This window comes from Acinonyx jubatus, chromosome D3, assembly GCF_027475565.1.
Source record: "Acinonyx jubatus isolate Ajub_Pintada_27869175 chromosome D3, VMU_Ajub_asm_v1.0, whole genome shotgun sequence".
In the NCBI taxonomy this organism is placed as follows: Eukaryota; Metazoa; Chordata; class Mammalia; order Carnivora; family Felidae; genus Acinonyx; species Acinonyx jubatus.
Window position 1 is genome coordinate 25,406,060 of NC_069392.1, and position 12,234 is coordinate 25,418,293.

Below are 12,234 nucleotides of genomic sequence, written 5' to 3' on the forward strand. Positions count from 1 at the left end.
ACCTGGCTGGCTCACAGTGGAGCGTGTGACTCTTGATCTAGTGTGGTAGTGAGTTCGAGCCCCACACTGGGTGTAGAGCTTACTTAAAAAAAAAAAAAAAAGTAGTTCTAAGAAGGAAGTTTATAGTGAAACAGGCCTATCTCAAGAAACAAGTAAAGTCCCGATAAGCAATCTACCTTTACACCTCAAGGAACTAGAAAAAGAACAAAGGAAGCCTAAAGTTAGCAGAAAGGAGGAAATAAGATTGGAATGGAAATAAGTGAAAATACAGACTAAAAAGACAATAGAAAGATCAACAAAAGAGCTGACAAACTTGTAGCTAAACTCACCAAGGTTAAAAAAAAAAAACAAAACAAACAACGGAGGCCTCAAACAAATATAATTAGAAAAGAAACAGATATTACTGACAATAGTATATACACAGGATCATAAGAAACTACTATGATCAGTTTCACCCCAAATAGTTGGGCAATCAAGAAGGGTAAATTCCCAGAAACATACAACCTTCCAAGACTGAATCACAAGGACAGAAATTCTCAACAGACCAATCACCAGTATGCAGACTAAATGAGTAATCAAAAATCTCCCAACAAACAAAAGTCCGGGACCAGATGGCTTCACTGGTGAATTCTACCAAATCTTCCAAGAAGAATGAATACCAATCCTTCTCAAACTTTTCCAGGAAAAACAAGAGGAAGGAATGCTTCCCAACTCATTTTATGAGGTCAGCATTGCCCTTGTCCAAACCAGCCAAGATGCCATAAAGAAGAGAGGCCCACAGGCCAATATCTGTCATGAACATAGATGGAAAAGTCCTCAACAAAATATCAGCAAACTTAACCCAATACAGTAAGAGGACCATATGCTATGATCAAGTGGGATTTATTCCAGGGATGAATCAAAATAATACACCACATTAACAAAATTAAGGATAAAAAGCATATGACTTCTCAACAGACACAGAAAAAATATGTGACAAAATTCAACATCCATTTTGATAAAAGCTCTCAACAAAGCAGGTACGGAGAGAACGTAACTCAACATAAGAAAAGCCATATATGACAAGCCACATCATACTCGATGGTGAACGCTGAAAGCTGAAAGCTTTTCCTCTATGACCAGCAACAAGGCAAGGATACCTACTCTTGCCACTTTTATTCAACATACAATTGGCCCTTGAACAACGCAGGGGTTAGGGGTGCCAAACCCCTGTGCAGTAGAAAATCTGAGTATAACTTCTGACTCCCCCAAGATGTAACTACTAATAGCCTACTGTTGCCTGGAAGCCTTACCAATAACATAAAAAAGTCAATGAACACTACTTTGTATGTTAGATGTATTAAATACTGAATTCATACAGCAAAGTAAGCTAGAAAAAAAATGTTATTAGGAAAATCCTAAAGGAAAATACATTTACAGCATTGTCTGTATTTATTGAAAAAAAATTCACGTATTAAGTGGACCACACAGTTCAAACCCATGTTGGCCAAGGGTCAACTGTAGTATTGGAAGTCCTTGCCAGAGCAATTACACAAGAAAAATAAATAAAAGGCATCCAGATTGGAAAGGAAGAACTAAAACGGCCACTATTTTCAGATGACATGGTATTTTATAAAGAAAACCCTAAAGACGACACCAAAAACTACTAGAATAACAAATTCAGTATAAGTTGCAGGATAAAAAATACACAAAAATCTGTTGCATTCTGATACACTAATAATGAACTATCAGAAAAATAAATTTAAAAAACAATCACATTTTGGGGTGCCTGGGTGGCTCAGTCAGGCATCCAACTCGACTTTGGCTCCAGTCATGATTCACAGTTCGTGGAACTGAGCCCTGTGTTGGGCTCTGCGCTGATGGCGTGGGAGCTGTGCTTGGGACTCTCTCCCTCTCTCTCTGTCCCTCCCCCGCTTGTGCGTGCGTGTGTGTGCGCGCGCGCACACACACACACACTCTCTCAAAATAAACTTAAAAAACAAAACAACAATCACATTTACAATTGCATAAAAAAAAATAGTTAGAGATAAATTTAACCAAGGAGGTGAAAGACCTGTATACAGAAAACTATAAGCCGTTAAGGAAAAAAAAATTGAAGACAACACAAATAAATGGAAAGACATTCGTGCTCAGGGGTTAGAAGAACAGTGTTAAAATGTCTACACTACCCAAACCATCTACACATTCAATATAATTCCTATCAAAATTCCTATCACATTTTTCACGTAAGACAATCTTTAAAATTTGGAGTCACAAAAGGCTCTGAACAGCAAAGCAATCTTGATAAAGAACAAAGCTGGAGGCATCATGCTCCCTGGTTTCAAACTCTATTACAAAGCTATAATGATTATTGGCATCCTGGCATAAAAACAAACACACAGATCAACCGAACAGAAGAGAGAGCCCAGAAATAAACCCACACATATGTGGTCCAGTACCTTATGACAAAGGAGCCAAGAATATCCTAGGGGGAAAGGACAATTTCTTTAATAAATGGTGTTGGGAAAACTGGACAGCCACATGCAAAAGAATGAAAGTGCATCACTATCTTATAACATACACAAAAATGAACTCAAAATGGATTAAAGACGTGAATGGAAGACCTGGAACCATAAAACTCTTAGCAGAAAACATAAGCGACAAGCTGCTTGACGTAGGTCCTGGCTTTGGATCTGACTCCAAAAGCAAAGGCAACAAAAGCAACAATAAAATAAGCAAAACTACACCGAACTAAACAGCCTGTGCCCAGCAAAGAAAACCACCACCACCAACAAAAAGAAAAAAAACAGGCAACCTACTGCATGGGAGCAAAGATTTGCACATCACATACCTGATAAAAGGTTAATACCTAAAATATATAAAGAACACATACAACTGAATAACAAAACAACCAAACAATGTGGTTAAAAAATGGAATTATCCAAATAGATATTTATCCAGAGAAGACATACCGAGAGCCAACAGGTATGTGAAAAGATGCTCAACATCAGTAACCATCAGGAAAGTACAAATCAAAACAGTGAGATCTCACCTCACACCAGTTTAGAAGGGCTCGTATCAAAAAGATGAGAAATAACAAACTTTGGCAAGAGTGTGGAGAAAATGGAACCCTGACGCACTGTTGGTAGGAACATAAGTTGGCAGAGCCACTATGGGAAACAGTATGGAGGTTATTCAAAAAATTAAAAATAGAACTACTCTACGACCCAGCAGTTTCTCTTCTGGCTATCTATCAACAAAACAAAACAAAACAAAACCAAAAACACCTATTTGAAAAGATATGTGAACCCCCATATTCATTGCAGCATTATTTACAATAGCTAAGTATGAAAACAGCCTATGTGTCCAGGGAGGGATGATTCGAGAAAAAAGATGTGGTGTATCTATATAAAATGAAATACTATTCACCCATAATAATGAAATCTTTCCATTTGCAAAAATAGGGATGGACCCTGAGGGCCTTATGTTTAGCGAAATAAGGCAAATACTAGATGACATCACTTAAAAAAAATTTTTTTTTTTTTAGCGTTTATTTATTTTTGAGAGACAGAGAGAGAAGGAGACACAGGATCCGAAGCAGGCTCCAGGCTCGGAGCTGGCAGCACAGAGCCCAATGCAGGACTCGAATGCACAAACCGCGAGATCACGATCTGAGCCAAAGTCGGATGCTCAACCGAATGAGCCACCCAGGCGCCCCTATATGACATCACTTTTATACGGAATCTAAAAAACAAAAATACTGAGCTCCTAGATAGAGAACAGATTGGTGGTTGTGGAGGGGAGGATGGGTGTGAAATGGATAAAGGAGGTCAAAAGGTACAAACTTATAGGTATAAAATAAATAAGTTATGGGAATGTAATATACAGCATGGCGCCTATAGGTAATAACACTTGCAAGCTGCTAAGAGAGTAGATCTTAAAAGTTCTCATAAGAAAAAAAAAATTTGGGGGGGGCGCCTGGGTGGCTCAGTCGGTTAAGTGTCCGACTTCGGCTCAGGTCATGATCTCGCGGTTCGTGAGTTTGAGCCCCGCTTCGGGCTCTGTGCCGACAGCTCAGAGCCTGGAGCCTGCTTTGGATTCTGTATCTTGCTCTCTCTCTGCCTCTCCCCTACTTGCGCTCTGTCTCTCTCTGTCTCAAAAATAAATACTAAAAAAAAAGAAAAAAGAAAAAAAATTTTAAACAAAATTGGATTTGAACAGACAAGCCACACACCAGCGTTTACCACACAGAATTGAAAACATCTGCCCGAGGCTGCCCTCATGTTCATCACAGAGGGTACAGGAGAGCTCTAATGTACTGGGAGTGCTTTGGAAACTGGTGAGCTTGCGCACAGAACAGCATGTAAAGTGCTGGGCTCCTCTCTACTCAGAGCAGTGGGGTCTGCACCACATTTATGGGTACAAGAAGAAGCAGGGAGCTCCCAGGAAGGGAGGGGGGGATACTGGAGAAGTTGAGGAAGAATAACAATGCAAGGTGTAGGGAAAGTGCCTTAAGGGTTTTCCAAATCCCTGGGCACACTCCTTCTCAGAGACGTCTTCCAAGATCCTAGAAAAAGTCGCTGCTGTTTGTTTACTCAGGCTCAATCAACTGGTCAGCCAACTCCTTTCTATTCAGTGGTAACCTCAGAGTCATCAACTGTCTCTTGACCTTAATTCTGGGGGAGAGGAGCATATAAAATTAGTCTAATTTCCCCCAGTTGTTGATCTGAAGCACTAACAAAAGCTGTTATTTACTGGGCCCTTAAAGGAGTGCAAATAAATAATGGCAACAAAAATAAGTAACAAAAATAGGTAACATTTATCAAAGTGCTTCCTCTGTTAGGTACTGTTCTAAACTGCAAGGTGCAGAGCAAAGCATGGAGGGATGAGGGTCTGGGCTAAGCCCAAATAATGGAGAACTTTGAAGCACAGGTGTTGGAGCTGCAAAGCCATGGGTTTGAAATCTGGTTCCATACATTACCGGTGTCTCTAAGACTCTGAGCCCTGACAGGATCCTAGCTGTCTGAGATGTTCAAATTGATAAAGATGTACTAAGTAGAATGCATAAGCCAGTGGCAGGCACACAGCAGCTCCTCAATTAACTAATGATGATCACCATGAAGATGTCAATCACGTTCGTGTTGCTTCCCCGGCGTCAGCAATAACAATAACCAACAGTCGTATGATGTTAATACCAAACACTGTTTCTGCACTTACCCCGCTCCAGGCACCGTGGTTTACACTTACATACATTTACTAATTCACTGAATCCTCAAAACAAGCCTATACGGGTACTATTTTCAGGGCCATCTCTCAGATGAGAAAACTGAGGCACAGAGATTATGGAACTTGCCGAAGGTCGCGCAGCTGGAAGTGCAACAAGAGGAATGACCTTTTACTCCGATTCAGTCTGTAATAAGCTCCTCACCTGCGTAAAACCCTCACAATAACCCTAAGGGTTTGCAGATATGCCCACTTTACAGGTGGCGAGACGGAGGCTCGGAGCGGTCCTCCCAAGGATGAAGACTCGGTCTCAGGGCCAACTCCGCACTCACCGGGCCTCCCGGATGCGACGAAGCACGACTCGGCCGTCCGTCTCTGGTTCGGCCACCAGGCCCCCCGCCGCCGCCTCCCTCCCTCGCGGACGCCGCGCCGCCGAGCGCCTTTTTCTGCGCGGGGCCGCAGCCTGCCAGGGCTCCAACGCCGCCGCCGCCATGGCCCTCTGACGTCAGCGGCGCGCGCCGCCTGACGTCATCACCGCGCGCCAGCTCTCCGGGAATCGTAGGGGGCGGCAGGCGGTGGCGGCGCGTGATCCTCGGGCCTGTCCGCCGCGCGAGTAGGTACCGGGCGGGAGTCGCTGGCGCCCCGCTGCTGCCCACCCTGCGGGGCCCGAGCCCTGAAACCCCGGGCTGCCCGGCTATGCCGGCGGGTGGGCGGTGCAGGGATACCGAGGGGCGGGACCCCGGCCGAGAGCGCCTCTTGGCGGCCTCTCCGCGCGGCAATCGGCCCCTCTTGACCTCCCCCCTCGCCTTTGCCCACCAATTCCCGGCCCCCTGGAGCTGAGGCCAGATACCGCTCAGTGCCCTTAATCCGTTCCTGATCGCAGTCGTTAGCGCCCCTTTTCCTGGCCCGCTGACTCACTGAGGCCACTTCCTACACCACACCTTCCTGCCTCCACTTCTTGGCTCCTCCGGGTCGTTACTGCAACTTCCCAGGCTGCTGGAGCCTTGTCTGGTCGCACCCCAACACCTGCCCTACCCCGGGGACATTACCGGCCTCCCCTGGACCTTTTAGAGATAGGAGGGTGGACCTTGGCAGCGTGGGGCTCGGTCCTAGGGAAACGAGGAATGGGGGTCTCAGGCTGCTGTCCTGGATTCCAAGAGCTGACATGCCCCAGATAATGCTTCAGAGAACACCATGAGTATGGCCTGTGGAGGCCTACCTCAAGATGCCTAAAGCTGAGGAAAGATAAGAGATTTCACAGGCCTCAGAGAGTCAGTGGGGTCCTCTCTAGGTACTTCTAAGAAAAGAGCCTTAGGAAAACTACGGTATTCTCAGGAGGATGACAGATGGTGAGCAAGCAGTTGAAACCCTGTGGCTGAGACATCCAGCTTGGACAAAGTGACAATAGAAATAGAGTTCTGAAGGGACCACTCTAATTCTTGAGGAAGAATTAGAGACCCTGTTTTGTTTTCCTGGTGTGTTATCCAGACCGGCGTTGGGAGGTTCCTGGGAGGCCAGTTTTAGTTTGGTGGCAGGATAAAGTTAACACTATGAGCTGCCTGTGTCTCTGGAGGGAGTAGGCCAGGGACCAGCTAATTTTTGACAGTACAAGAGAGAAGCCTCAGGGTAAATGATGCCGGGGTCCCTTCTGATTCTGAAATTCCATGGTGCTCTGTTGCCTGTTCTCTTGGAGTTTGAGAGCCACTTGTTAAACTCTTTTTTGTTTTGAACAACTTGCCCAGCTCTGGATTTAACGTTCAGATTACTTTTGAGCTGTCAAGGTGACAGTTCCTTAATTTGAGTTCCGTGATTACTGCAACAACCACCTTATTTGTATAGCCTGTCCCTGGCATACAGAGCTATTTCACACTACTTGTGTAGTTTTGTCTTCTGTGTGGCAGAACTGTTCAAAAAAAAACTGAAGAACTTACTCTGAAGGCCTGCCCCACTCTCTTTTTTTGTTCTGAAACACAATTTTCAACTTTCTAAAAGACTCTTTGAAGTATACTGTTTGCCTAACCCTGCTGGGTCACATGCTGTCTCATGGGTTTCTGAAATAATCTATTCCTTGTGTTTATTTTAGGACCAAGGCACTGATGTTTGAACAGGCAGCTTCACAATGTTTAAAAGAATCTTCCAAATGGCTTTGAATCAGACAAACTAGAAAATCGCTTCGGAACACTGCCTTCAGCATGCATCTCCCCCCTTGGGCTTTCCTGGCCAGGAGCTTTTTGAAGAGTCCATTCTGCAGGGAGCCAGAATGCTGATCCTCATGGAACCAGCTTAGTGGATTTGACTTTTCTGGTAGATTTCTCTCCCTTTCTTAGATTCTCTCCCAGAGTTCTAAGAGGCATGGAGGTATTCATGGCACCGAAGAGCCTGCGAGGAAGGAAGTAGTACTTTCATGCTGCGTGAAAACCAAGCAGGTGCAGTTGTGGCTGAAAACACTTAAATCTCTCACGTCTGGATTTACTGCTGGGGCGCAAAAAGCAATACTGGACAAGACAACCCAAATAAGTAGAATGAGGGCCACTGGCAAGTAAATGGCCACTTCTACCTTGACGGAGCCGACGTCAGCCTCCTGGTGAGTAGCAAGGCCTATGTGGCTTGCCTCCTGCCCAGCTGCTGGACCGATGCCTTGGATGAACTGAAAATCCCCAGCCAGACCGTCTTGCTTTCACTAAGGGTGGCGGGGGGGAAAAGAAGGCATTTTTCTCAAGAGCGGCCCAGTCAGGCATGTGAGCCGATGGTCTCTCTCCAGAGCTCAAACCTTGCAGTGTTCGAGCGAGTTGAGCATTACTGGTTGACTGCAGAAAAGCCGGCCACGGCCGGGTCACGCAGTCAGCTTCGATGAGACCGTGGGCGTTGTAATCTTCATTTGTAAGAGACAAGAAACGGTTACAGTGCAGAATTACACCATAAGAAGAGGTCTGGCCCGTCTGCCTCTTGAAGGCTATTACACAACGTCTGCTTGAAACTCCGTTCCCTTCTCAGCCCCACACGGGTTAAGCCTCTCTCCCAATTTGGCTCAGCAAACGTTTCATTGAACAATGCAAACAAAAGGGCTGGTTTAACTAGGAGCAGGATTCAGTGACCAGTTATGTGTGTGGAAGGCACAAAGAGGGAGCCATCCATTATGACGCCCAGGGTGTCTTTTGCATGCCAGAAAGCGTGAGGGTGCTTTTGCCCCGATGACGTAAGGAGAGGGTCAGTGGGGCCCAGCAGTGGGATTTCTGAATTGGGTTTGACACGTTTTTGAGGCTTTTTGATCTGGGCTTGCCCTGCAGGTGGTTCCACATCTGGTCCTACAACTCAGGAAAGCAGACTGCGCCTGGAAACAAGAGTTAGCCTTGTCATCAGGAAGAGAAGCTAGGAGCCAGGGAGGGTAGTAGGGGGAGGGTGTAGATCCAGGGAGAAGAGCGCAGGTGTCAAAAGAGTGGTCACAGTTCCTCCTTATGCTCTAGCCTGATGGGTGTGCTTTTGGAGAGGTAAAACCCAGGTTCAGCCTTTGGGGGGGTCTGCTTTGTGGTCTTAAAGAGGTAATTATACTGCAGAGTAGACTAGAAGAGTCCTTAGCAAAGAACAGAGGGTTCTGGAAGGAAATCAGAAGTTTGATGACAGGTCGTGTTGGAGTTAACACACTGTGAGGGCAGAGAGGGGTTTGGGGCTCCTCTGTGAGCTCTCATAAGCCCCATTTTTCCTGTTATAGACTCACTGTCCTGCGTTGAAATGAAATGTTTACAGTCTCTCTATTAGCGCCATGGCCCCAGGGTTGGCAAAGGGGAGAGCACACTGTCGCCCTCATTGTTTGTTAAATGAACGCGTGGATTTCTGGTCAAAGGGATATTTCCAGAGACTGTGGTGCCCAGCAGTTGCAGGGCGTGTGGCTAAGACGTCCCCAGCTAATTTGGTTATCAGAGCCTTAAATGACAGTGTTCCAAACCACGTGGTGGTATGGTTAAGGGTCAGTGTCTCAAACAAGAGATGTCCCTGGGCGCTCTGTCTCTCCCCCAGATACACTTTGGTCCTTTGGGCCAGACGGTCTGACGACGGGACAGAGGCATATTTTTAGTTGGACTCGACAGCACTTTCGAAGTGGTTTGTTATCTGTTTGTAGCCACTGGATGTTTTTCTTCTCTGGGGCCGCCAGAAGGCTCTTCAAATCCTGAGTAGTGAGCCCTTCTCGCGCTGGGGCACAGGAAGCGGTGTTTTAAAATGCCTCGATCGCCGGATGAGGGGAAACATGGCTCCATTGTGTTCTCTTGCCAGGTGGAATTATTTTTTCCTTTATGATGGTTCAAAGGTGAAGGAAGAAGGCGATCCGACGAGGGCTGGCATTTGTTATTTCTATCCTCCTCAGGTGAGCGCCACAGCACGTTATTGTTCGGTGGGGATGCGGCTGCCTCAGCGTGGTGGCTTTTCAGAAGCAGAGCGTTTACATCGGGACAGTTTGTAAGCCAGGCATTCTTGGCGTTCCCTTGACAGCTCCGTACTTCCGTCCTCTCTGGCTTTCTGCCACCGTCCTGATTTTCTTTTTGGTTTGTTTTTTTTTAAGTGTGTTTATTTATTTTGGGAGAGAGAGAAAGCGCGAGTGGCAGAAGGGCAGAGAGAGGAGACATCGAGAATCCCAAGCAGGACAGGCACAGAGCCGGGCATGGGGCTTGAACTCAGGAACTACAGGATCGTGACCTGAGCCAAAGTTGGTGCTTAAACCAACTGAGCCGCCCAGGCCGTCCCACCGTCCTGATTTTCTGTCTGCCTCTCCTTGCTCCCAAGTTTTGATCGGCTCTTTTTTTTTTTTTAAGTTTATTTATTTTGAGAGAGAGAGAAAGAGAGCACAAGTGGGGGAGGGAGAGAGAGAGGGAGAGAGAGAATCCCAAGCAGGCTCTGCACCCACAGTACACAGCCCAATGTGGGGCTGGAACTCAGGAATACTGAGAATCGTGAGATCATGACCTGAGCCAAAATCAAGAGTCAGACGCTTAACCAACTGAGTCACCCAGGCACCCCTTGATCAGCTCATCAAAAACACTTCCATGGGGCGCCAGGGTGGCTCAGTCGGTTAACTGCCTGACTCTTGGTTTCAGCTCATCACAATCTCACGGTTCGTGAGTTCGAGCCCTGCATCGGGCTCTGTGCTGACAGCGTAGAGCCTGCTTGGAATTCTCTCTCTCCCTCTCTCTCTGCCCCTCCCCCACTCGCTCACTCTCAAAAAAATGAATAAGCTTACAAAAATTAAAAACAACGCCAACGACCACAAAACAGTCTCATTCAAACGTATACAAAAGCAGAGAGGAGAGTGTCATGGACCCTCCTGTGCCCGTCACCAGTTAATTGGTCACAATAATCCCTTAATATCATGTGATACTATATTCAAATTTTGCCTTCCTGTTTTGATCTCTGCCCGATCACTTCCTCGTGGTGGATGTCACTTCAGGTCTTATTTCCCCTGTGTCTCCTTTACGCTCTTAGTAAGACGTAGAGCCTCGAGTAGATTCAAGCTCTTTTAGGCAGGACTTCTTCCTAGGTGGCGTGTACATTTTCTCTTGCGTCACACAGCGTCTGGCTGTCCTGCAGTTTAGTTAACGCTCAGATGGCCTCTGCATTCGCTCATGTGATCGCGTTCCCGCTGGGGTAGTTGGGATTAGTCTAGGCTGCTCTGGCCACTCTGCAGGGGATCTGAATGGGGATGAACGGCTCCTGCTCCTACCTGTGCAAGTGCCCCGAGTCCTTGGAACAAAAATGAAGTTCTGCCCAGTCACCGTATGCACGCAGCCGGGATGTTCTGAGACAGCTCTGTTATCCCAGGCAGGGGTCAGCACACTTTGCCTGCAGAGGGCCAGAGAGTGAGTATTGAGGCTTTGCAGGCCATGTGAGCTCTACATCACACGTTCTTTGTTGTCGTCCTGACGGCCTTCAAATATCAAAACCATGCTTAGCTCCTGGGCCATCTGAAACCAGCCAGCCCCCCAGATCTGGCCTGCAGGCTGCAGTCTGCTGTTGCCCCAGCCTCTGCTCTAAGAAATGACACACAAGTGGGGCCGCCTGGGTGGCTCAGTCGGTTAAGCATCCGACTTCAGCTCAGGTCTTGATCTCGCGGTTCGCGAGTTCGAGTCCGGCATCGGGCTGTGTGCTGACAGCTCAGAACCTGGAGCCTGCTTCAGATTCTGTGTGTGTGTGTGTGTGTGTGTGTGTGTGTGTGTCTCTCTCTCTCTCTCTCTCTCTGCCCTTCCCCCGCTTGTACTCTCTTTCTCTCTCAAAAATAAGTAAAACGTTAAAAAAAATTTTTTTAAATGAATGATACACGAGTTCAGCGGTTTCACCTTCCCCTCTGGAATTTGCTGCTTTCCCACAGACTCTGCTTGACCAGCAGGAGTTGCTCTGTGGACAGATTGCGGGCGTGGTGCGCTGTATTTCTGACCTCTCCGCCTCAGCTCCCACCCTCGTTCGTCTGCGGAAACTGAAGTTCGCCATAAAGGTTGATGGAGAGTACCTTTGGGTAAGTTTGCCAGACAGAACCTGTGCCGACAGGGTGGCCATCTGCCTTGGTGATGAGTGTTGTGCTGGTAAGGTGTAGAAGGTAGTGCTTTCCGTGGCTCTGGAGCCTGGGACCCCCTCCACACCCCCAGGTCCCTCATGCAGTACATCTGCGCTTCCTGTGTCACGCTCTGCAGGTGCCATCATAACTGAGCACTCTCCGGAACGTCTCTTTTTTATTTCTTTATTAGAGAGAGAGAGAGAGCACGGGCAGGGGAGAGGGGCAGAGGGAAAGAGAGAGAGAGAATCTTAAGCAGGCTCCACGCTAAGCGTGAAGCCCGACGTTGGGCTCGATCCCACGACCCTGGGATCATGACCTGCGCCAAAATCAAGAGTCAGGTACTCAACTGACTGAGCCACCCAGGCGCATACTAAACCGTTGAAGGAATCTTACAGTGGACAGTCCCGTGTATTTCCAAGGTTCTGCAGTTACCATCTCATTATATGTATTATTCATAATTTATTCTAGTCGCTTTATCACATCTCTCCATCCAT

The 12,234-nt window shown here is 47.0% G+C and overlaps 2 protein-coding genes across 4 annotated transcripts in view; one reads left to right on the forward strand and one right to left on the reverse strand.

Annotated features, from left to right (window-relative positions):
* The window catches only part of SRRD (SRR1 domain containing), a 16,007-nt gene extending 10,281 nt beyond the window's left edge, over positions 1-5,726 (reverse strand). Inside the window, exon 1 of the mRNA XM_027050760.2 lies at positions 5,535-5,726. Coding sequence (XP_026906561.1) covers positions 5,535-5,695 — 161 coding nt within the window. The 5' untranslated portion in view covers positions 5,696-5,726. The remainder of the gene's footprint in view (positions 1-5,534) is intronic.
* Positions 5,687-12,234, forward strand: part of HPS4 (HPS4 biogenesis of lysosomal organelles complex 3 subunit 2) — a 27,647-nt gene continuing 21,099 nt past the window's right edge. For 2 of the 3 annotated variants that reach the window (XM_027050752.2, XM_053206450.1), the window contains exons 1-4: positions 5,687-5,815; positions 7,286-7,786; positions 9,472-9,562; positions 11,558-11,701. In XM_027050752.2, coding sequence (XP_026906553.2) covers positions 7,746-7,786; positions 9,472-9,562; positions 11,558-11,701 — 276 coding nt within the window. In that variant the 5' untranslated portion in view covers positions 5,687-5,815; positions 7,286-7,745. Of the gene's footprint in view, positions 5,820-7,285; positions 7,787-9,471; positions 9,563-11,557; positions 11,702-12,234 lie in introns of all 3 variants that reach the window. The other variant, XM_027050751.2, reaches the window with a different exon arrangement.